At 33.4% G+C, this 25,268-nt stretch overlaps 1 protein-coding gene across 1 annotated transcript; it reads left to right on the plus strand.

The window, feature by feature from the left end:
• The first annotated feature begins 2,586 nt into the window (after window positions 1–2,586).
• Window positions 2,587–3,828, plus strand: LOC140888443 (uncharacterized protein At2g29880-like). The gene is made up of 3 exons (XM_073296119.1): window positions 2,587–2,740; window positions 2,785–2,945; window positions 3,271–3,828. The coding sequence occupies exons 1-3, from the start codon at window positions 2,587–2,589 to the stop codon at window positions 3,826–3,828; spliced, it is 873 nt and encodes a 290-aa protein (XP_073152220.1).
• Window positions 3,829–25,268: the final 21,440 nt, after the last annotated feature.

Consider the following 25,268-nt stretch of genomic DNA (forward strand, 5'->3'; position numbering starts at 1 on the left):
CTTCGGTAATTATACATGAATTTGGTATTTTTATGAGTTCATGTTCTTTGTCTGGTTTTATTTTTTTGGAGCAATGAATTGATGCAAGATTTGCATCTCTGTGTAATCAAACATGAAAATCAAAGGAGGTCTGTTGTGTATTGGGTTGAAAAGTATTCATAATCAGATAGTGATTCAAGTTTTGATCTGTTTGATTTACCAAATTACGAATTGGATTTTGTTCGAGCACTGGAGAAACATGATGCGATTTAGTGAGTGAGCGTCGCTGCTTCATCTCAATTTGCAGCTCCTTCCCCTTCTGAGTTCTGACGTTCTTACTGTGCTCTCTTTTGATTTTATTTTTCTTTCTGGTGTTTTAGAAATTAATGTCCATACTTCATGACCGACCAAAATGAGAGGAGATCACAGTGTGTTTTAGAATAGGTGGGATTTTGATTTTGCAAGATCTAACAGAAAGACGATACAATTCATTTTCTAATACTTCTGTGGTTTTTTTTAATAAAAAATAGAGTATGATTTTTTAAATAAATAGTTGTGCGTATATGAAATTAAACGTATATGATAAGGATGTAGTCGGTAGCTGTGTTGTGACTCATTTTGGGACACTATGTTTCCCCAATCAAGATACATTTTCCAGCCTAATTTAATCTTTTGTGGGATTGTCTTCATTTGTCCCTTATACTGGAATATATATATACGCATGGTTTTCAATTAAATTGCTATTATCAAAATGCATTATTTAGTAAATTTTAAAGGTCTAAGTTTCTCAAGACTACACATTAATTTTAAAAAGACACGAGTGTTTCCAGTTTCTACTTATGATTATGATTTGATTTGCCTTTTCTGGTGTTTTAGAAATTTTTAATGTGAATTGATCTTTTTGTGGCATAATATCATTTATTTTGCATGTCATTTTTTTTTGGAGTGTGAATACTTTAGTACACATATTCAATATTTTAAACTAACTACATATTCCATGATGAATTTTTTTTCAGAGATGGATGACAAAGAGTTATTATGTTTGATTTTCATGACACTACAAGAAATTATTACTGATTGTGTCATATTTTTAAATGTGGTGGTAGTTGCTCATAAAAGGCGTAAGAAACCACGTAATCCTAGGGTTCGTACGAGAATTGTTAGATATAACATGACAGATAAAATACCAGGACAGATATCGCATCTTCAAAGGATTGTGGATATCGGAGACATTGAATGTGTAAACAATTTGAGAATGAGTAGAAATGCATTTGCACGTCTTTGTTATTTGACAGAACATGTAGGAGGTCTGACTGATTGTAGATATGTAAGTGTCCAAGAAAAAGTATCTATGTTTCTATCCATTTTGGGTCATCACAAGAAAAATCGTATTATTGGACATGACTACCTGCGTAGTGGCAGAACTATTAGCAAAAACTTTCATGACGTATTATCATCTATACTTAAATTGCATCATATCCTTCTTGTCGAGCCAAGTCCTGTACCAGATGATAGTACAAATGAGAGGTGGAAGCTCTTTAAGGTACAATTCATTTATTAAAATGTTGAAACACATTTTTTAAGTTTCTTAAACACATTATATATATATATATATATAAGCACAATAGTTTATATTAACCAAATTATAAATTATATTAGGGTTGTCTTGGTGCTTTAGATGGAACACACATCAGTGTTCATGTACGTGAAAATGAAAAGGCTAGATATAGAATAAGGAAAGGTATTACGTCTGTTAATGTGTTAGGTGTTTGTGATTGCGATATAAAATTTGTGTATGTTCTGCCGGGATGGGAAGGTTCAGCCGCTGATTCTAGTGTGTTACGTGATGCACTTTGTCGGCCAAACGGGTTGAAGGTTCCTAAAGGTATTTAATTAACAAATACAAACTACTCATTATTATTTGATTTTTAATTTTCTCTTGTTCCAATTTATTAACTTATGTTTACACATTTTAATAGGTTGTTACTATCTTTGCGACAATGGATATGCTAATGCAAAAGGTTTTTTGATACCATATAAGAAAGTTCGTTATCATTTGAAATCTTGGGGACATGGAGCATCATCACCACAGAACTACAGAGAGTATTACAACATGAAACATGCCTCAGCGCATAACGTGATAGAAAGAACATTTGGTTTACTAAAGAAGCGATGGGCTGTACTAAGAAGTCCTTCTTTTATAGTGTAAAGGTTCAAAACCGAATGATTTTGGCATGTGCCTTGCTACATAACTTCATACAATCTGAAATGACGGTGGATCCCCTCGAGGATTTGACTGAAAAAGAGATAATAAATAGTGAGGAAGTTGAACAAGATGGTTATATAGATCATGTAGAGTCCTCATCACAATGGCAAACTTGGAGAGATAATACGGCCACAACAATGTATCATGAGTGGAGGGGTGTTCATTGACTTATTTTTTTGCATGGAATTTGTTTTTTGTGTCCTTTTAAAACTTTGAATGACATTCATTTTTCCTATTTTGCCGTGTTATTTATTACAATGTATTATGTCACAAATGAACTACTAACCTATATTACTCTTTGACCAATGCGACATTTATTTTTATGTGGAAATGTAATAGGTATGGAAGATTCTCGGATTGCTTGTGAAGGAATAAAAGGTAAGAAAAATGAGAAGGGGGAGAGAATGTGGAGTACAAAAGAAGAGGAGACACTTATTTCAGCGTTGAAAGATCTTGTGAATAAAGGATGGAAGAGTGAAAATGGATTTCGTAATGGTTATTTAATTGTTCTTGAGGATTAAATGAAAAATACTTTCCAGGTACTGATATACGCGGTATGCCGCATATAAACTCCAAAATTCATGTTTGGAAAAAAAATTATGGTTCTTTGTTTAGTATACTTTCAATTAGTGGAATAGACTGGAACGACACTGATAAGATGATAGATGCGCCAGATGACGATTGGACAGCACTTGTGAAGGTATGATCTATTTGATGCTGATTGCGCACCATTTTTCGAGTCGAATTTGAATTCATATTATTTTTTGTTTTAGTACATTAAGTCATATCGTGAATTAGAATTAATGGTGATAAATTCTTGTCTCTACAAAGAAACAAAATGTAAAAATCAAGCTTACCTTTTTCCACGAGTTTGTAGCAAAGAAAGAAACATCATGTTATTTTTGACGCTGGGTCTTAAACATTGGCTTCAGAACTCTGAAATGCAACAAGTTACAATTATACAAATGTAAATGAAGTAAGTTATGCTTATATTATGTCATTTTCTAATGTGTGATGTTATGCAGAGTGATCCAAATGCAAGGACTATGAGATATAAGTCATGGCCATTTTATGATGATTGGTGTGAGATATTTGGAAAAGATCGTGCCACTGGTCATAATGCTGAAGGATTTGTTGATGCAGTACAAGATGTTTTGAATCAAACTCAAACAAGCAATGAGAATGATATTGACATAGGGCTCAATGATATACCATGTTCAGAAATTGAAGATGATATGAATCCAAGATCAACAAGAAAGCTTACCGGCGAGTCCTCTAACAAAAAAACATCAAAAAAGAGGAAAATCACGGATGATAGTGACAATCTAAATGAAGTAATGGGACAATTTTCTGAAAAGACCGACGCAAGACTTGGGAAAATTACTAAATGCTTGATGAATGCATTTGACAATACCGAAGCTACTAATGATGTCTTCCAGGTATTAGATTGTTTTGAATGGTTGACCATGAAGGCCAAGGTTTTTGCGGCAAAACAACTGGTGAATAATCCACAAGAGTTGAAACTCTTCTTCAAACTTCCTGATGATGCAAAGACCATTTTCATTAAAATGATGTTGCCTTAAAGGAATGGTTAAACAATGGATATCTAGTATTTTGGATCGGTTATTTTGCATGCTACTTATTTTAGATTTGTTATTTTCATATTTCTTTATAACTCTAGGTTTGGATTTTTGTTTATGGATATCAATAACATATTAGTTTATTTTTATCTAGAGGATATTCATGCTTGTGGAAGTATATAATCGTTAAATAAAATTTTCTTTATGCAAATTTAAGTTTCAAAATTAAATACATTTTACAGTATTTATGGCTAGAAATTTTGTTTTGTTTTTTCAATAGCATAGTTTATTATAATATGATGCACACATCGACATTGACAAACATTTTATTATAGAGAAGTTGGAAAATGAAATTATCTATATGTCATTTGTTTTGTGCTAACAGAAGCCAATTTTAGACCCAAATTTGAATCCCTCGTTGATGTATATTATATAATCTTACTTGTTCTTATTCATGAGAAGAAATTTTTTTTTTTTTATCAATTTATCAGTTTTATGTAACTATGAAATATACATATTTTTTTACACAATAATTTCGCTAAATAAAAATGTCTTATATGTGAATCAATAATAATTTAAAACATTCAAAAATAATCCAATCCAAATTTTATGAATATAAAAGTAAACATAAGATTATTTATCATAGGAGAAGGGTAAAACTGTAATTCGTCCATCAATCATTAATTCAATATCAAAATTAATAACTCGAAGTAAACATGTTACTGTTTATCCATTATTATTCCATATCCACTAAAATCATTTTAATAGTCCTAGTATGATTTATCCATATATAATCCTATCCTACTAAGTAAACGCAGCCTTATCATTTTTATGGGGGATTAATAATACCTTATGGGAGGAGGGATGAAGGTTGATAAAATTTTTTTCCCTATAATACCCTACAATTTAATTAATTATAAATTTAAGAAATTTAATATTATTTAAATATAATTTATAACATAGCTAATTTTAACATTAAAAAAATGAATATTCAAATTAGAAATCCTATTTTAATTATAAATAAAATCATTTTTATATATTAATAAATTTAATTATTTTTATATTTTAATTAATATTTTTAGTTACGTTTTGTGATTTGGAAATGAAAATCAGTGACTTTTTAATAATTAACATAAAATATTAATTTAATAATATTTAAATATAATTTATAATAATTTAATTACTATTCATCATATTTTAATAATTATTAATATACTATTTATTTAACAATAATATTAATATTGTTATCAACCTTTATTTAATTTTAAAATTAATATTCAAATTATTATTAATATTTTCCAATAAATGCATATTTATATTATCATTAAATAATTATTAACATATTATAAAATTTATAATATAACTAATTAATTTAATTATTATTCACCATATTTTAATATTAATATATTATTTATTTAAATGTAATATTGTTATTGTACTAGTTAAATTTAACATTAAAATTAATATAAAATTATTTATTAATATTTTAGTTATCAAAATAAATGCATATTTATATTATTATTAAATTTATTATTTTTTATTTTATTAATATTTTTAATTTTTTGTGGTTTGAATTTAAAATTAATGAAAATTTAATTAGTAATATAATATTTAAATTTATTTATAATGATAAGGGTAAAAAAGTAATTTTTCACTTTATCATGATCTCAATCACGAATCATTCACATAAAACATACCAATAAATTAAAGAAAATATGCAGAGGAAGCTAACAGACGTAGCCAAGAATGGAAATGTTAATACATTACACAAAAATGACATATTTGTTACTTCGATCGGTACTTCTTATAAAGTACATTTTAGTCCTCCAGTTTGTACCTTTTTTCTATTTTTGGTTTTGTTAAATGTGAATTAGCATTTTTAATCCATTAACTAGTAGAATTGGTTTCATTAACGCGAATAGTATTTTTAATAATGTAATTTATATATTTTTTTTTTCATTATGTTTGATATTCATTAAAATTTGATGGTCAAATCCAACTTAAGCCCAAAGTTTCAAGTTCGGAGTGAACCTGAAACCAAGCAAAGAATGTTAGAAGAGGCTAGGAGGGTATCCCGGCATAGCCCTCTGACGCTCAAGTCAGAGTCGAAAAATAAATAAGTGGAGAGAGGAAATTGGGAGCCCCTAAAAATTGAAAGTATTGAGTTGCCAATGAAATGATCAGTTAAACACAATATTTATAGGGAAAAATGATGTAGGAGACCATGTCTTTTCCGTAAGGAACCACGTGCATGTAGCTCACGCGCTTCTTCATCTGAGGTTCACCCTCCTAAAGCAACCCAAAGCATGACCTCGCCCTTGACACGAGGTTGAAACTAAGTGGGGCCTCGCCCTTTAGACGAAGCTTAGGCTAAGGGCTCATCCATCTCAAGTAGGCTCTACTCTAGCTACTCTCTTCCGTCATTGTTATCCTCAACTCCCTGGCTCATCCCCACCTCTTTAGCACCTCCCCACCTTCCCAAATCCTTCTCTCCCAATTAACTCCTAAGCACATCCTTAACTCTTTAGCACATCCTTGGCTTCCAAATTCCCAAGTGCATCTCTAGGTCCTTAGTAAACCTCTTAGCTCATCTATATCTCTTTAGTATACCTCTTAACTCATCTTCACCCTTGTCATCACCTCCCTTGGCTATTATTGGTGCAACTTCAACTCCATATGTCTTGCCTCCATCATTTACTCTCATGGACCGACCTTAATTAGCCCCTAAAGCTGGACTCAAGCCTTGGTTTTTGGCTATGAACTCAAATTGGGCCTAATTGCATGTAATGGGTCCTCTCATGGGGTATCAATGTTGTTAATAGTTAATAGAAATGTTTAGTCTTGTAACTTGCATGTTTTTTTTTCTATTTTTGGCCTCTTTAATGTGGAAAAATTGGTATTATAATTGTAAATTATAGCACAGTTAATACAATAGTAAATTAAACTACATAAGATACGTTGTAACTGATGTACACTTGATTTTACAATGCTAAACTTAAAAAAAAACGAAAACACAAACCAAGGTATGTAAATATGTTACATACGGTTCCTTAAAACATATTCGTCTGCTCTTAGGATCTTCAAAATTCATTAATACAGATGATTTTTTCCCAAGATAAAATGGTGATAACTGCTACAACTTAACAAAAAGTCTAATACATGCAAGTGAACATTACAACAAAATTGTTAAGGGATAATTGTATATATTACTCCTGTGAAATCATGAGATTGCTAAAAATCCTCTATGACTATAAACCCATTGTGTTTTCAAATTTTGTGAACAAATACCCCTGAAAATACGTAAGGACATGGGGTTATGTGCTCAAATTTTGAAAACACGGAGAAGTATATGCTCATGAATAAAAAACACGGGGAGCTAGTATATCATTATTTTTCATATGGGGTTTTAGCAATCTCGATATTTCACAGGGATTATGTATGCAATTACCCAAATTGGTAATATATAACACTCAAAAGACAACAATTTTCTATTAAAATCGTTGTCTTTTGGCCTTTAACAATAGTTTTTACAGAAACCGTTGTTAATGGGCGTTTTGTTTTTAAATTTAAGACAACAATTTTGTAAAAATCATTGTTGTTTTGGGTCAATGACATCGATTATTTACAAACCGTTGTCGATTTGTGTTTATTTTCTCATAGACAATGATTTTTATAAATTGTTGTCTATGAGTGTCTTTTTAATAAATAGACAAAGTTTATTGTTATTGATCGCTTAATTCGGTGTCTACTAGCAAGTATACTAGGTCAAGTAATAGTAAGTGGAATTTGAGTCCAAGTGTCAAACTTCCAGAGACTGATATTTTGTAATTACCAAAATATAATTATCTCAACTTAATCTAGACTAAGCAATAAAAGTTAATTTTGAAATTAACTAACAATTAAATTATCAATGAAATATATTAAAATAAAAACGCAACAATAAATTTTAATGTTTGATTCAAGGATGAGAAAATTCGATCAAGGACACACGTAGGTATCGAACAATTCATGCAACAAATAGTAAAATTCAGGATCCAGATTAAGTCTTAACTTACGCGAATTCTTCTAATTTATTTAACAGTCTATTTCTAGAACAGTTAAACATATTCAAATATTGATGGATTAATTATTTATAATTAATTCTAATAAAATTCAAATGCTTTAAGGAATTATGAAAATTCAGTTTTTTACCCAAAGCCGCACAATGAAATCGAATACTATTTTTAGTCGATTTAACCTTGTGTTGATTATTAGAGTGATCAAAATCAATTCCTAACCTTTCGACTTGGAATCAATTAACATGCAAGCAAACAATTGGCCAGATCATTCACAAAACAAATTTAAATTCAACAATCAATAATATTAAAATAAAATCTGAAAAATCTCAAACAAGTTGTAAGGCCCGAAAATATTAAATTATTAATTATGGGATTTGAGAATTAAATTTCATATTAAGGGCTAATATTGATTTGAGAAGTTATGGAAATTATAGATTTAATTTTTGAGCCGAAAATATTTAATTTGAGAATTTACGGATTTCGAGAATTAAATTCCGAGAATTCTTAAATTAAAAGAATAAATATTCGATTTGAATATTTATGGGATTTAAGATTAAATTCCATGTTTCGGAAATTAACGAAGATTAATTTTGAAGATACAACCCGATCAGGGAATGATTTGCAAATATCGAAATTGCAAGGGCTACAGTGCAAACGGTCGGGATTATTTAATTAATCCGAATTTAATTTATTTTAATTCAAGTATATTTAATTTGGGAATATTTAGAGTTTTGATTTTAATTCTAATATTCTTAAATTATTTTGGATTGAAATTGAATTAAAACGCAGGTCGAGGACTGAATTGCAATTACTGAAGACTTGAGGGACTAAATTGCAATTTATGCAATATATATCAGATTATTAATCAGATTATCAGCATGCTACGTGTATATGTTATGTGTATTCAGAATTATTCAGAAAAATTCGAACAGAGGAAGCCGAACCCCTCTTATTCCTTTTTCGTTTTGAGTTTCAAATCACCGTAACTTTTGATCCGCTCGTTCGATTTAAATTCCGAAAGATGTTCTGGAATTCTTGCGACGAGGGCTTCGATTTGATGTAAGTATTTTGTTATCTCGTCATGTTTTGAAGAACGAAATTTGGCAGAGATCAGATTATGACTTGATGTTTGTGTTCTTGAATTCGTATGCCGTTATATATCGAAGCTGGATTGAAAATGAAACATCCTAATACTTCTAGTAAATTTTTTTTTTTTTAAACTCTATGATAATAAAATAATGAATATAAAGATATATATATATGCCCATACATATATATATCATACTTAAAAAAATAACTTTACTTAACTTAATATAAATTTACACATTAAACATAAATAATAACGAAAGTACATGCATGCAAATAAATACCTAACATAAATTACTAAATAATAATCCATAAGATTGTCATAATAAAATTCCTAAATAATATTTTCTTGACAAAAATCCATGCAAACTTATAAAATAAATACTAAAAATCTAATAATAAAACATATGCGGAAATAAATGTTCTAGTCTCAACATAAAATTTATCTTAGAGCAATGGTCACGGGTTCTAGCCGCCTGGATACTCATACGCCCTCGCCGTCAGTCGGGAACACATTAACTTCATTATTATTCTGCTCACCTGCACCATTTAAATCTAATGAGCCTAGAGGCTCAGCACGTTCTATCCTTATATAACAAAATGAAACCACACACAAGCACTCATCATATAAAATACGTGAATATAAATATACGTGCATGATCTTAAAATTATATGCATATAAACATGAATAAATAATTATAATGCTAAATCATCATGCTATAACCTAATTCATCATACTTTATAAATCTCATCAAATAACTTATCATAATTTCTTAGTTCTCAACAGGTCGTATCCATGTCGGTGGCATCATACTAATCGATTGATCAATCTATAAACCAACGTACGCGGCGGTGGGGTTTCCACCTCTGTGCTGCCACTTCACCAGCCCTCTCAGCTGGATCCATAAGCTCATCATACTTATACATCATTAGGAAGGTCACCGGGCCCAGGTATCCCGGCCTCCAATCACATCACTTTCCACCTTCACTTCAACTTCCATAAAAATATTTTTTATAACATGCTCTTAAACTTATCATGAAAATTTTTAATGATGCATGAACTTAAAATTTTCAATATTTCTTTATTTCATGAAAATTTGTCCGTAAATATATATTTAATTTATTTTCTTAAAAATAATACTTATATATCTAATAAAAATTCATGCATGAATTAAATATATATTTACGAACATTTATTTTTTTCCAAGGACTTGTTCGAGCTGACCACTAGACTTAAACTCAAAAATTCTTAGGCTAGCCCAAAAATCCAAAAGCCCAACCTGACCTGGCCCATTAAGCTTCTTGGGCCCTCAAGCCCAAGAGAAACTAATGGGCTCACTTAAAATATATTTTAAGCCCATTAACTAATTAACTTAACATTTATTTAATAAAAGTATTGTTTACCCATTATTTATAAACTAGACCGATAAAATTATTAAACCCGACTACACTTGGCCCAATAATTCTCATGGATCACACGGCCCATGACAAATTAGTGGGCTCACTTTCATAATTATTAAAGCCCATTAAATTAGTCTAATTAATTAATTTAATCAAGCCCAACCCATTAATTGTTAATTAATCTCTTATTTAATTAAAAATAAAAACACCCGAGCCTAAATAATAAAAATCTAGACCCGGACTAAAATTATTTTTGACCCATAACGACTTGACCCAACCCGGACTCGAACCCAAAGACTCGAGCCAGGCCCTAGGCTGGGGTTGCACCTGGACCCTGGGGTGATCCAGGCGCCGGAGCTCCGGCCGGTGGTGGCCAAAGCAAGGTGTTTAAGGGGCTAAGGCGGCAGCTGCCGCAAGTTTTGTAACGACCCACTGTATCAAGACGGGTCTTTTCAGCGTGCTTATGTCCTCACTCACACGCACCCTGAGAAACTTCCCAGGGGGTCACCCATCCTATAATTGCCCCAAGTCAAGCACGCTTAACTTTAGAGTTCTTATGTGATGAGTTCCCGAAAAGAAGATGCACCTTCTTGATATGAGCGGTACATATGAAATCTTTTAATCCTCCTCAACTATGTAGTCCCATACCTACACAGTCTCAGAATCCCCTCTCATTCCGGCACGGGATCGGTTCATTCATGTCTCCCTCCGCCTAGAAGCCTTTCAGGAGCCTCTCATTGTCCGTGCAACCTCTTGGCACCGGCGATCACTCCCCGCCTCTTCAGCCCCGGGCGTCACATGCACACCAGCTTCCGCTTGGTTCGTCCCCGAACCATACCGTACTAAGAGAGGTCGGCTCTGATACCATTTGTAACGACCCACTGTATCAAGACGGGTCTTTTCAGCGTGCTTATGTCCTCACTCACACGCACCCTGAGAAACTTCCCAGGGGGTCACCCATTCTATAATTGCCCCAAGTCAAGCACGCTTAACTTTAGAGTTCTTATGTGATGAGTTCCCGAAAAGAAGATGCACCTTCTTGATATGAGCAGTACATATGAAATCTTTTAATCCTCCTCAACTATGTAGTCCCATACCTACACAGTCTCAGAATCCCCTCTCATTCCGGCACGGGATCGGTTCATTCATGTCTCCCTCCGCCTAGAAGCCTTTTCAGGAGCCTCTCATTGTCCGTGCAACCTCTTGGCACCGGCGATCACTCCCCGCCTCTTCAGCCCCGGGCGTCACAGAAAATGAACTAAGGAATGAACTTGTTATGATGTCCAGCTTACATTTGATATATTTAGCTGATTATATGATGAATTGAATGATGAATTCAGCTGATATAAGTGATACGAATGACTGAATTGATTAGAAAGGAATTCGATACCGAGTCGGTTCCCGATTTTCAATTGCTACAACACCGGTTGATGTTTTGACATCGTTTTGATAGCCTATAACTGAGTTGAGATAGTTGTTTAGATGTGATGAATGTTATGGCATTTTTATTTCTAGATTTCAGTTGAGTTTTGAAGGCTAACGATTCACGACTCCGAGTTGTACCGAATAAGAAGAAGTTGAAGTTTGAATGATGTTGATTGAATCTATATTGATGATTTTGATTCAATTTTGAAATGATTGAATAGAATGAAGTTTGATATGCGTGTTTTGATGATATATTTCTGAGTTTAATAGGATACTATAACTCAAGAACCTCAACTTGAAACCGAAGAAGAAATGATGATAGTTGCAGTTGTTCTACCTTGAAGATCGAATGTTATTTGAATGAGAAGATTTGCTATGAGTTGTTTTACTTCCTATCCAGATGTGGAACATGAAAAACTCGAGAATGAAAGGTATAAGACGATATCGAGATTCAGGACTATGATACTCAAGATTGATGAATCTTGAGTAGTCCGCCAAATCACATACTAGTTATGTTTATTTTGATTATGAACTTGTTAATGTTCTTGTCGATCCATCACAGGTAGTGGATCTTTATTGCTTTTGATATGATATGATGATATTGAATTGATTCTAATGCCAAGGTCAGATGAACCTTATTTTCGAGTCTGATGAGATGACGATAGATGGATATCCATGTCAAGATCGGTTACAAATCTTGATGGCAACGAAGTGATAAGAATCAATTCTTGAGTTAGCGCGCTATATAAATTGAAGTATTGATTTGAATTCTGAGTCGAATTATGCGTTATATTTACTCTATTCTTGATTTGATATGTTTAGAGTTGATATGAATTTATTTAATGCAGTTATATGTCGATTATACTGAGAATGATTTCTCACCGAAGTTTATCCGGCTGTTGTTTTGTTTTGTATGTGTGCATCACAACAGATGGGGCAGGAGCTGGTCTGAGATGACATTGATAGCTCGGGAGAGATGTAGCAAGTGTGGACTCGGGTTTATAAGTTAAAGCTTGGTATAGTGATAGCATCAAACATAGCAAGAACTTAAGACTTGAAGTTGTTTATGCTATGTTGAATAGCTTGTAGTTTTATATCTTTTAAGCTATTCATTTGATGTAATACATGCATGTTTTGATGATAGGAACTTGGTATATGAAAGTATGCATGTTCTCAGAATTTATTATATGTTTAGACTCGAATTTTGTTGGTTGATTCATGCCATTGTTCCAAGCTTGACAGCAGAAAATGTCTTCTGGTGTTTTCTGGAAATGGTGCCCGCTCGATCGGGTGAAGTTCACCGATCGAGCGAGGCCCTTAAATTGAAGGCATAAAATCGAGCATTTTGGGCTCGCTCGATCGGTAGGTTTTGACCGTTTGAGCGAGACCAAAAAATGTGCAGACCCGAGACTTTTGTATTTTTGCTCGCTCGATCGGTTGACTTTGCCCGATCGAGCGAGGCTCTGAACTTTTAAAAAAAAATTTTTGCTCTTGATTTATTATTCTTTAATTGTTTGATTAATTGTTTAATTAATCATTAGCTGCCCTAAAATGAGATTAGCAACCCGAGATCCCCACAACAGGTGGTATCAGAGAGTTGGTTCTGGACTGAGATAGAAGCTGAGCGGGGTAGAGTGAGTCACATGCATTTATATTATTGCATGATTATGCAATATTTGATTCGATGATTTAATAAATTGCATGTGTTATTGATCTACTTGTGAAATTGAATTGATTAATTTACTGATTTGTAAATTGTCGAATTCTTATCGATGTTATTATAAGAATTTTTCCAGGTTATGTAAGCACGCAGAATCGAAGAGAACAGTGTTCTTTGGGTGATGTAAGCACCCCAGACTGATAGTATAGTATGGCCAGACTGAACATTATGGTATGGTCAGATTGAACAGAACTGTACTATTGCTCAGCTGAATGAAATATCTCTGATTGAACAGAACAGAACAGCATATCAGCCAATGAATAGATGTTATGGCAGGTGGAAGTTGGCCTGAAAAACTTGATCAATCGTTCAGATACCTGAAAGATACAGATGAATGACGTATCCGATTGATTGAATACCAACTTCGAAACCTAGCAATCAGTTGATGAAGTTTGATGAAGAAATGATGAAAGAACTGAGGTATATTAATTTGTTGATAAGTGCTTAGAACATGAGTTTTGTTTATAGTTCTGTGCCACAACAGATAGAAATGATCAGAAAGAACAAATATACCCATTAGAAGTCGAATATTTTGAATATTTGAATCTTGGAGAATTCCTTATTTGATTTTCAAGTTTACTACAATTCTTGAATTGTTGATGATGATGATGAAGAAGCTCAACATTGAATTGTTAGTTGTAGCTTGGATTAGAGAATTATGTCTAAATAAATGTTGACGACTGAAACATTTTATGAAAGACATAGATAAGTCTAAGAGAACTGAATTTGAATGATGAGGCAGAAAGAATAAAATTGTAGACATGCCATAGTGTGTGAGAGAAACACATATTTAGCTACAATTTCTATTCTAGAAGTATACAGAGCATCAGAATGAAATTGCACCTGAGAATGAAATTGCAGGTAACAGATTTATTTTTTTTAAACCTGTTTATGTTAGTGGTGCAATAGATATATGATAGCTGGAAGCTGTGTTATATCTTACCTCTGTATCAAAAAAGAGACTTTGTGAATTGAACTGAAGAATAGAACTACTGAATTGATGAAATGAGACTGAACATGATTTTGCATCGATGAACTGAAACTGAATATGATTGTGTTCATATTGAAATATCTGTTTATGTTGCATGATAGATGATGATGCAATAATTGAACACAGATTAGCAGAAGAATTGATGATAAGAAGCGATAATATTAGATCAGCAAGAACATAACGTGGATATGAATAAGTTGATATGATATCGAATCTTGAATTAAGATTCTGTGATTTCGATTTGATATATGATGTTTGATTACAGAAATATTCTGAAATCAGTATATTCGATGCACTAGATATGTTCAAGATCTAAACCAGCAGTGATAAGTATGCCAATGAATAGAGATTACAGAGATGTTCCAGTAATATTTTGACTTTAGAGTAAGTTGCGAACTGGAAGTCAATAGTGAATTGATGAATTAATGAATTACCGACGTGATGAGATTATGAACTGAATAGTGATTTTGAGGCTTAGAAGATAGATGATGATATGAAAATCAGTTACAGATGAGTCTTTTCTTTGATTATGCTGAATTGATTACATCAAATGGAGATATAATTCTTGAATGATTGAATATTGATTGGCTCTCATGGCACATTTCTTTCGTTTAGAGCCTGTGTTGATTCACTCATTCTGAGTTGTGCGATGCAAGTGAGTTGTTTTCACTTTGCAGAGTTTGCTATCCAGACGAGTTGATTTTTGGATGACCTTGATTGAGGGATTTTCTCAATCTTGATTTATTTATTTTGATTTTGAGAATTATTGATCCTTTGATGATATTTCAGCATATTTTCAGATTGTTGGCTCGTAACTGATAGAAGAATTTGAATTTTATCCCTGAATTTTTGGATTAGATGATATAAATTATCTGTACTTAGAGATAGAAATGAGGAATGGACTAGACATACAATGAATTAATTTTAGATTTCTGTGTATTCTGATTTAAATATTCAGATGAATATATCCTCAATCAGAATGATTGAGGATTGGAAGTAAGCCAGAACTGTTCAGAGGATGAAACACAAAAAGTAACTGAAGCGATGAGAATTCAGTACAGAATGCCAGATTAAGATATGAATTGAAGCCTTAGATCAGAATGAATGAATTCTATTATGATTGATTATTTGATTGTGCCTGATATTTCCGAAAAGAGATATCAGAATTTGAAGAATTGCACAACAACGAATTCATTATTCATCCGATAATTGTTTTATCAGACGATAAAGCAAATAGAAGTAACAGAATTAGTACGTTTTCGAAGTTAAACGTACAGAGAGTTTCCGATGAATTTAAAAATCGTTGACCAGATGCATTCAGTGATAGTTTAGAAACTCCAGAAGTGTTATGAGATCATGCTTTGAAAGAATATTGTGCGAAACTACCATGATGAAACAGTATAGATGAGGTAAACAGGTGGTAGTTATGAACATATTTATTGACATTACGGTATACGATGATCTGTCTGTATGATCAAATCACTGAATTGTGATTAGATTCATTGCAATAAGAACAGTAAGCTACGAAATAATATTTCAGATTGAAACATTTGGTTTACTATTAAATTGTAATACATATGATCCTAAGAATTTGAGTACTTTTTGAGTTAAAGGTACAATATATTATCCTTGAATTGGAAGAATAATCAGAGAAGATGAATTGAATTTCGAGAATGGAATTTTATCTGATATGATACCGATTATCAACAGTTCTGAATATGTTGAAATCTGAGAATACAACATATTATACTCTGATTACTAGATAGTCCGATAATTAGATTTGTGGAATACACTGTATGAGATGTGAATAACAGCTATCGATTCAGATCTGTGAAGAAGATAGAGATATGATGAAATTACATGAATGATTAAAATCTATTGTCAGGATTAAGACTTTAGATTTATTCGACAGTTGTGGCATCGATTGATTGATTGATGTTCTGAGAGTTGGTTATATGTGATTACATTATAACCATTGTTCGATTGATGGATTATCTGACTTGATTTTCCAGATTTTCAAATTATTCTCAGAACTTTAATACCTGATTCGGTATTATTGGTCTTGATGTGTTGCCACTTAATGATTACAATTCCTGTATCAACTAATGAGTCGATTTTGAGATAATGTTATGATTATATGATGAAAGAAAATCCGATTTCTTTGTGTTGAAATGCTACTATTGAAGTATATGATATCAGATCAGACATGATTTGTTGACAATATATCAGATTTGATTTGAGGAACACAAGGATGATGAATATGAATTTGTATGGAATGAAAGCAGAGAAGATGAACCAGAATTAGCAATTGAATGATAGATATAACTGTTGAAGCTGAAATTGATTAGTTAAGTGGAAAAGTTATTCTTGAAACATCATTCAATTCCGAATAGAGAAAGAGCAGAGTTAATTTACAGATTCAGAATATGAAGTTGAATACTAAGAAGCGATGAACTGAATAGCAGTGTAAACTTGATTTATGTTCTATACTCTGTATAGAATGATATAGAAAAAGAATCAAGTCATCACAAAGGATGAATTTCACTGAATGAACTGTCAGACATAATTGATGATTTCATTGACCGAAAGTATTCTTTTCCTGTTTGATAAGTTCAGTATCTAAGTGAAAGAAGTATCAATAGATTCTTCTTATGTACTTTATTCAGATGAGATAGATATTGACGAGATTCTAAGTTAAGTCGATTATTCGACAAATCCTTGATTGAAGAAAGAAACAGTTCAGAACAGAGTTGTTTCAATGACTTAAAGCACAACTGAATAGATACTGATTACAAGAGAATAGAAGCAGATTCGAAGTAATAATCTGACAAGAGATTGAAAGATGAAGTGAGATAAGTGAGAATCACTTCAGATAATCATTCAGTCTATTAGATTTGATATTCTGGATGAATACGATTTCGAGGACAAAATCATTTCTTAGAGGGGAGGAATTGTAAGGCCCGAAAATATTAAATTATTAATTATGCGATTTGAGAATTAAATTCCATATTAAGGGATAATATTGATTTGAGAAGTTATGGAAATGATAGATTTAATTTCCGAGCCGAAAATATTTAATTTGAGAATTTACGGATTTTGAGAATTAAATTCCGAGAATTCTTAAATTAAAAGAATAAATATTCGATTTGAATATTTATGGGATTTAAGATTAATTTCCATGTTTCGGGAATTAACAAAGATTAATTTTGAAGATACAACCCGATCAGGGACTGATTTGCAAATATCGAAGTTGTAAGGGCTACAGTGCAAACGGCCGGGATTATTTAATTAATCCGAATTTAATTTATTTTAATCCAAGTATATTTAATTTGGGAATATTTAGAGTTTTGATTTTAATTCTAATATTCTTAAATTATTTTGGATTGAAATTGAATTAAAACGAAGGCCGAGGACTGAATTGCAATTACTGAAGACTTGAGGGATTAAATTGCAATTATGCAATACATATCAGATTATTAATCAGATTATCAGCATGCTACGTGTATATGTTATGTGTATTCAGAATTATTCAGAAAAATTTGAACAGAGGAAGCCGAACCCCTCTTATTCCTTTTTCGTTTTGAGTTTCAAATCGCTGTAACTTTTGATCCGCTCGTCCGATTTCAATTCCGAAAAATGTTCTGGAATCCTTGCGACTAGGGATTCGATTTGATGTAAGTATTTTGTTATCTCGGCATGTTTTTAAGAACGAAATTTGGCAGAGATCAGATTATGACTTGATGTTTGTGGTCTTGAATTCGTATGCCGTTATATATCAAAGCTGGATTGAAAATGAACTAAGGAATGAACTTGTTATGATGTCCAGCTTACATTTGATATATTTAGCTGTTGATATGATGAATTGAATGATGAATTCAGCTGATATAAGTGATACGAATGACTGAATTGATTAGAAAGGAATTCGATACCGAGTCGGTTCCCGATTTTCAATCGCTACAACACCGATTGATGTTTTGACATCTTTTTGATAGCCTATAACTGAGTTGAGATAGTTTTTTAGATGTGATGAATGTTATGGCATTTTTATTTCAAGATTTCAGTTTAGTTTCGAAGGCTAACGATTCACGACTCCGAGTTGTACCGAATAAGAAGAAGTTGAAGTTTGAAATGATGTTGATTGAATCTATATTGATGATTTTGATTCAATTCTGAAATGATTGAATAGAATGAAGTTTGATATGCGTGTTTTGATGATATATTTCAGAGTTTAATAGGATACTATTGACTCAAGAACCTCAACTTGAAACCGAAGAAGAAATGATGATAGTTGCAGTTGTTCTACCTTGAAGATCGAATGTTATTTGAATGAACAGATTTGCTATGAGTTGTTGTACTTCCTCTCCAGATGTGGAACATGACAAACTCGAGAATGAAAGGTATAAGACGATATCGAGATTCAGGACTATGATACTCAAGATTGATGAATCTTGAGTAGTCCGCCAAATCACATACTAGTTATGTTTATTTTGATTATGAACTTGTTAGTGTTCTTGTCGATCCATCACAGGTAGTGGATCTTTATTGCTTTTGATATGATATGATGATATTGAATTGATTTTAATGCCAAGGTCAGATGAACCTTATTTTCGAGTCTGATGAGACGACGATAGATGTATATCCATGTCAAGATCGGTTACAAATCTTGATGGCAACGAAGTATAAGAATCAATTCTTGAGTTAGCGCGCTATATAAATTGAAGTATTGATTTGAATTTTGAGTCGAATTATGCGTTATATTTACTCTATTCTTGATTTGATATGTTTAGAGTTGATATGAATTTATTTAACGCAGTTATATGTCGATTATACTGAGAATGATTTCTAACCGGAGTTTTTCCGGCTGTTGTTTTGTTTTGTATGTGTGCATCACAACAGATGGGGCAGGAGCTGGTCTGAGACGACATTGATAGCTCGGGAGAGAGATGTAGCAAGTGTGGACTCGGGTTTATAAGTTAAAGCTTGGTATAGTGATAACATCAAACATAGCAAGAACTTAAGACTTGAAGTTGTTGATGCTATATTGAATAGCTTGTAGTTTTATATCTTTTAAGCTTTTCATTTGATGTAATACATGCATGTTTTGATGATAGGAACTTGGTATATGAAAGTATGCATGTTCTCAGAATTTATTATACGTTTAGACTCGAATTTTGTTGGTTGATTCATGCCATTGTTCCAAGCTTGACAGCAGAAAATGTCTTCTGGTGTTTTCTGGAAATGGTGCCCGCTCGATCGGGTGAAGTTCACCGATCGAGCGAGGCCCTTAAATTGAAGGCAGAAAATCAAGCATTTTGGGCTCGCTCGATCGGTAGGTTTTGACCGATCGAGCGAGACCAAAAAATGTGCAAACCCGAGACTTTTGTATTTTTGCTCGCTCGATCGGCTGACTTTGCCCGATCGAGCAAGGCTCTGAACTTTTAAAATTTTTTTTTTCTGCTCTTGATTTATTATTCTTTAATTGTTTGATTAATTGTGTTTAATTAATCATTAGCTACCCTAAAACGAGATTAGCAACCCGAGGTCCCCGCACAAGCATTCAAGTATTTAACATAAACTTGTTCGGCCCAATCATGTGGCCTTGATCGAAAGAAAACTACTACTTTAAAGTAAACATAATAAAAAAAATCATGTTTTTCAATCCAAAACATGAATCAAATATCAAAACTAAGAAGAGAAGAAAAAGAATGAAGAAAATCTTCACTCCAAACTTGATGTAGCCGCATCCCCTATGTTAGAATGCGTCCGGAACCTTTAATCAGATGATAAAATACCTATTTATATGCCTCAAATCTCCAAAATATTGATTCCATCTCAAACAAGAATTTTCCAAAATAAAGACTCTGCACGCCGTCTCGCTCGAGCGGTAGAAAGTTCCCGCTTGAGCGAACTATTTTCTGCCTCTTCTGATTTTTCCACCTTGCTCGAGCAGTAATAAGTTGCCGCTCGAGCGAGAATATTTCTGCCCAAAATTTCTTCTCTCTCTCTCTCTCTCTCTCTCTCTCTCTCTCTCTCTCTCGCGGTAAATTTCAGCAGCTCGAGTTAGAATACTTTTGTTCTATTTTTATCTTTAATTCCAAGTTTCCTACACATAAACCAAGGAACATGTTATGTAGACACAATGCATGATATATGAACAAATCTAATAAAAACATAAATAACAACACATGAATGCATGCAAAACAACAATAAAATGAGATAAAAATATGCACACAAAACACAGTTATCAATTTCCCCATACTTGAATCTTGCTCGCCCTCAAGCAAGACTAACAACACAATATGCAAACAAAGATAAAAGTAAGAATGATTCATGGGAGTGCACAGACTTATAGAAGTTCAAACACCAAACACAATCACACATGCTCTCGAATCTTACAAGCAACTTAAAAAGAATTTGTTTTACGACTGCTTAGAGACCTAAGACATATCAGTGCAAGTTTCACTCTCAAGTGTCCATTTCTTCCAACAATCTCTTAACAAAACACACCTCCCTTGAGATAATTAATTACACACCTCCGTATTTTACAATCGATTTTGCTTTAACCCCAATAATTATCCGCAAACTTAGCTATAACTAGGATATGATTTGAATTTAAATCACCTCGTCTATATCCCGGATGAAGCATCAACCCCATTGAACCCGCTAACTTAGCCATGGATCGGTGATTAGGATTTCAATCCTTTTCCAGGCCCGGATGGAATCATTATTGATTTATTTCAAAATTTTAGATTTTTAAGTTTGTAACTCCATTTAATCCGCATACTTAGTCAAGAACAATGTAATATTAGATTTCAATCTCTTGTTCATAACCCGGATGGTGTTAAATTTTTCACAAAATTTTCATAAAAACTTTGTTCTTAAAATTTTTATTAGGTGCGTCCAAGATCATAAGTGCAATGCTAAACAATCATTGAAACTCAAAGAATACAATGAAGATCAATAAACACATATTGTTGTGCAATGGTCTAACAAACAAAAATATCATCAATGGTATCGCTACACTTCACTGGTCTAACATGATTGCTTAAAATTATCCACGGTTCAACCTACGGTTTCTCATGTCAAATCAAGGGCAAAAACATAATTTTTTTTACAAAAATCATAACTTCATATCATCATCGGCTCACATTCATCATCTCACTTAACACACATGCAAACAAACAATAAAACTAACGAGACACAACAAACAAGATACGAACTATATGCATTCAAACTAAAACATTACGAATGCAACACAAACATAACAAACAATGAAATAAACTACTCTACCCCCATACTTATCCAAAGCATTTCCCTCAATGCTTTAAAAACAATTAACAAAATTCATAAACAAACAAACACATGAAAATAAACACAACACTCCCCTGGTTTAAGCATCCTCTTATTCCTAGGCATCATCTGATGTATGACAGTAAAAGGCTAGGCATGGCGGGCGGTCTCGACAAATTGGAATGGGAATGGAGAAAAAATAAAAAAATATAAAAAAATATATAAACTAAGAAAAAATAAAATAAAGAGCAACGTAAAGAACACTGGGTTGCCTCCCAGTAAGCGCTAAATTTATATTCTATAGTCCGACTATATTCCCCGCTTCAGTGGCCAAATTCACGGTGGCTCATCCATCATCTTAGATGAAGTCTGATCAATCCTGCAACTGCTTCTTGCTTCACTTCCAGATATATTGTGCATGGGATTGATGCTTCAAACATATGAACCTGTAACCCTTCACCAATATGATCAAGAAGTATGACATAAAATTTACGGTATAGATTTTGAAATTGAGCTATCGCTAGCCGAATTAAGCATATGGAACACAAATTGCTCTTCATTCATTCTTAGAACTAACTCTCTGTTATGGATTATACCAAAGCGAACATGACGATAATAATTGCGGAATAAAATAATCAACAAAAACACCAAATATTTACGTGGTTCACCCAATATAGGCTACGTCCAAAGAGCTGCTGCAAATATTTATAACCGAAGAAATATTACAAGTGTATACAAAATACTATATCTCACCAAACCTAAACCCCGAGTATTACCGAGAAATACTTCTCTAAGTCACACAAGAGAACACTGAAAAAACCCAAGAAACCCTTTTATTTCTCTTTCTTATTTGCTCTCGATTTTGGGATAATTTATTCTAAAGGCATGAAAGCCAATTTATAGGAGAAAGAAATGCATGAATTACGCGTGAATTAAATGCTTCATTTAATTCCCCGGCTACCAACCGATAGCTACCACCTACCTAACAAATCTCCCAAATGAATACTTGATTTCAATCATGGCTTCGCACAGGCAATGCAGCAGCTCATGCCTCCTCTCTTATACTTGCAGTTCAACTGAAGTCGAAAATAACTTCAGTTTCTCAGTGGTCACCGCCTTTGTGAACATATCAATCGGATTTTTGCTTCCAAGAATCTTCTCAAGCATCAAGATTCCATCTTCCAAAACTGATCTGATGAAATGGTACCGAACTTGTATTTTCTTCGTCCTAGCATGATAAACAGGATTCTTTGTCAAATGAATAACACTCTGACTGTCACAGTGTAATGTGCTATCCTCAAGCTTTTGACCCAATTCCTCAAGGAATGATCTCAACCAAATCATCTCTTTGTTAGCTTCTGTGACTGCAACATACTCCGCTTCAGTAGTCAAAAGTGCAAAAATTTTTTTGCAACTTGGACACCCAGCTTACTGCCGTACCACCCAATGTGAACACATATCCATTAGTACTCTTTCTGCCATCTAGGTCACCACCCATGTCGGCGTCTACAAAACCTTGTAAGCCTGAATTTGACTTTCTGAAACACATAGATGAACTGATAGTACCTTTCAAATATCTGAGAATCCACTTCACTGCTTCCCAGTGTTGTTTCCCTGGATTGCTCATAAACCTGCTCACAACTCCCACTGCATGTGCTATGTCTCGTCTGCTGCACACCATTGCATACATGAGGCTTCCGACATAAGAGGCATAAGGAACCTTATTCATATAAGCATGCTCCTGCTCTGTCGATGGTGATTGGGCTTTGGTTAGTTTGAAATGACTAGCCAAAGGAGTACTCACAACTTTAGCTTCATTCATGTTGAATCTGCTAAGCACCTTTTTCACGTACTCTGACTGAGATAATTTCAAGACTCCATTCACCTGATCTCTTAAGATCCTCATTCCAAGAATTTGTTTTGCAGCTCCCAAATCCTTCATAGCAAATTCCTTTGATAACTCTCTCTTGAGCTTATCAATTTCCTCCAGACAAGATCCTGCTATCAACATGTCATCCACATATAGCAGTAGAATGATATAAGAACCATCAATCTTTTTCACATAACAACAGTGATCCGCCTGGAACCTCAGGAAGCCGTTGTTATTCATGAATCCATCAAACTTCTTGTACAACTGTCTTGGAGCTTGTTTGAGACCGTACAAGCTCTTCTAAAGTTTGCATACTATTTTCTCTTTCCCTCGTACTTCAAATCCATGTGGCTGATTCATATAAATTTCTTCATCCAAGTCACCATGAAAAAATGTCGTCTTTACATACAACTGCTCCAAATGTAAGTCTTCCTTCGCCACTAGTCCAAGTACTGTTCTGATAGTGGTTAAATTAACCACTAGAGAGAAAATCTCGATGTAATCAATGCCTTATCTTTGTTGAAAGCCTTTTACAACAAGTCTTGCCTTGTACCGTTTGCTGCCATCAACTTCTTCTTTGATCCGGTACACCCACTTGTTGTGTAATGCCTATTTGCCTTCCGAAAGTTCTGTCATCTCCCAAGTCTGGTTGGATGACAGTGAATCCATATCGTCTTTCATGGCTAACTCCCACTTGATTTAATCATCATTTTGCATCGCCTCTTCATAGGTTTTCGGTTCAACTTTATCAGTCAGCAAAATATAGTGAAGTGCAGGGGAGTATTTCTGAGGTGGTGATTGTTCTAGAAGATCTCCTGAGTTCAATTTCAGAGTTTGCGGGTCATCATCTTGTGCAACAGTTTCTTTATCCTTCAGGTTACTGGTTTCCGACTCATTCACAGGAATATCCATCAATGGTACTTCAACCGTCTTCTTGACTTCAGGACATTTATGTCCAACTGGAATGTCAGATTTGTCCTTGTACAAAACTTGCTCATTGAAAATGACATATCTGCTCCGAATGATCTTTCGATTTTGGTCATCCCAGAACCGATAACCAAACTCATTATCTCCATAACCAATAAAGAAACACTTCTTTGATTTCGGATCAAGTTTTATTCTGTTGGTTGAATCGATGTGAACATATGAGAGACAACCAAACACTTTCAAGAACGAAAGGTTTATTTCTTTGCCGCTCCAGACCTCATCTGGTATTCTGCAATCTAGTGGTACCGAAGGTCCTTTGTTGATCAGATACGCTGCAGTGTTAATTGCATCAGCCCAAAATGATTTCGGCAGTCCAGCGTGCAATCTTATGCTCCTGGCACGTTCATTCAGGATCTCGTTCATCCTCTCAGCTACACCATTTTTTTGAGGTGTACCAGGAATTGTTTTCTCCATCTTGATCCCGTTATGTGCACAATACTGCTTGAACTCAAAATCTTCATATTCTCCATCAAAATCAGACCGTAAACACTTCACTTTCAAGTTGGTCTCATTTTCAACCATGGATTTCCATCTTTTAAAGGTCTCATAAACATCAGATTTATTTTTCAGAAAATAAACCCAACCTTTATGCTCGAATCGTCGATGAATGTGACG

Source organism: Henckelia pumila, chromosome 3 (genome assembly GCF_033568475.1).
Source record: "Henckelia pumila isolate YLH828 chromosome 3, ASM3356847v2, whole genome shotgun sequence".
Lineage (NCBI taxonomy): Eukaryota > Viridiplantae > Streptophyta > Magnoliopsida > Lamiales > Gesneriaceae > Henckelia > Henckelia pumila.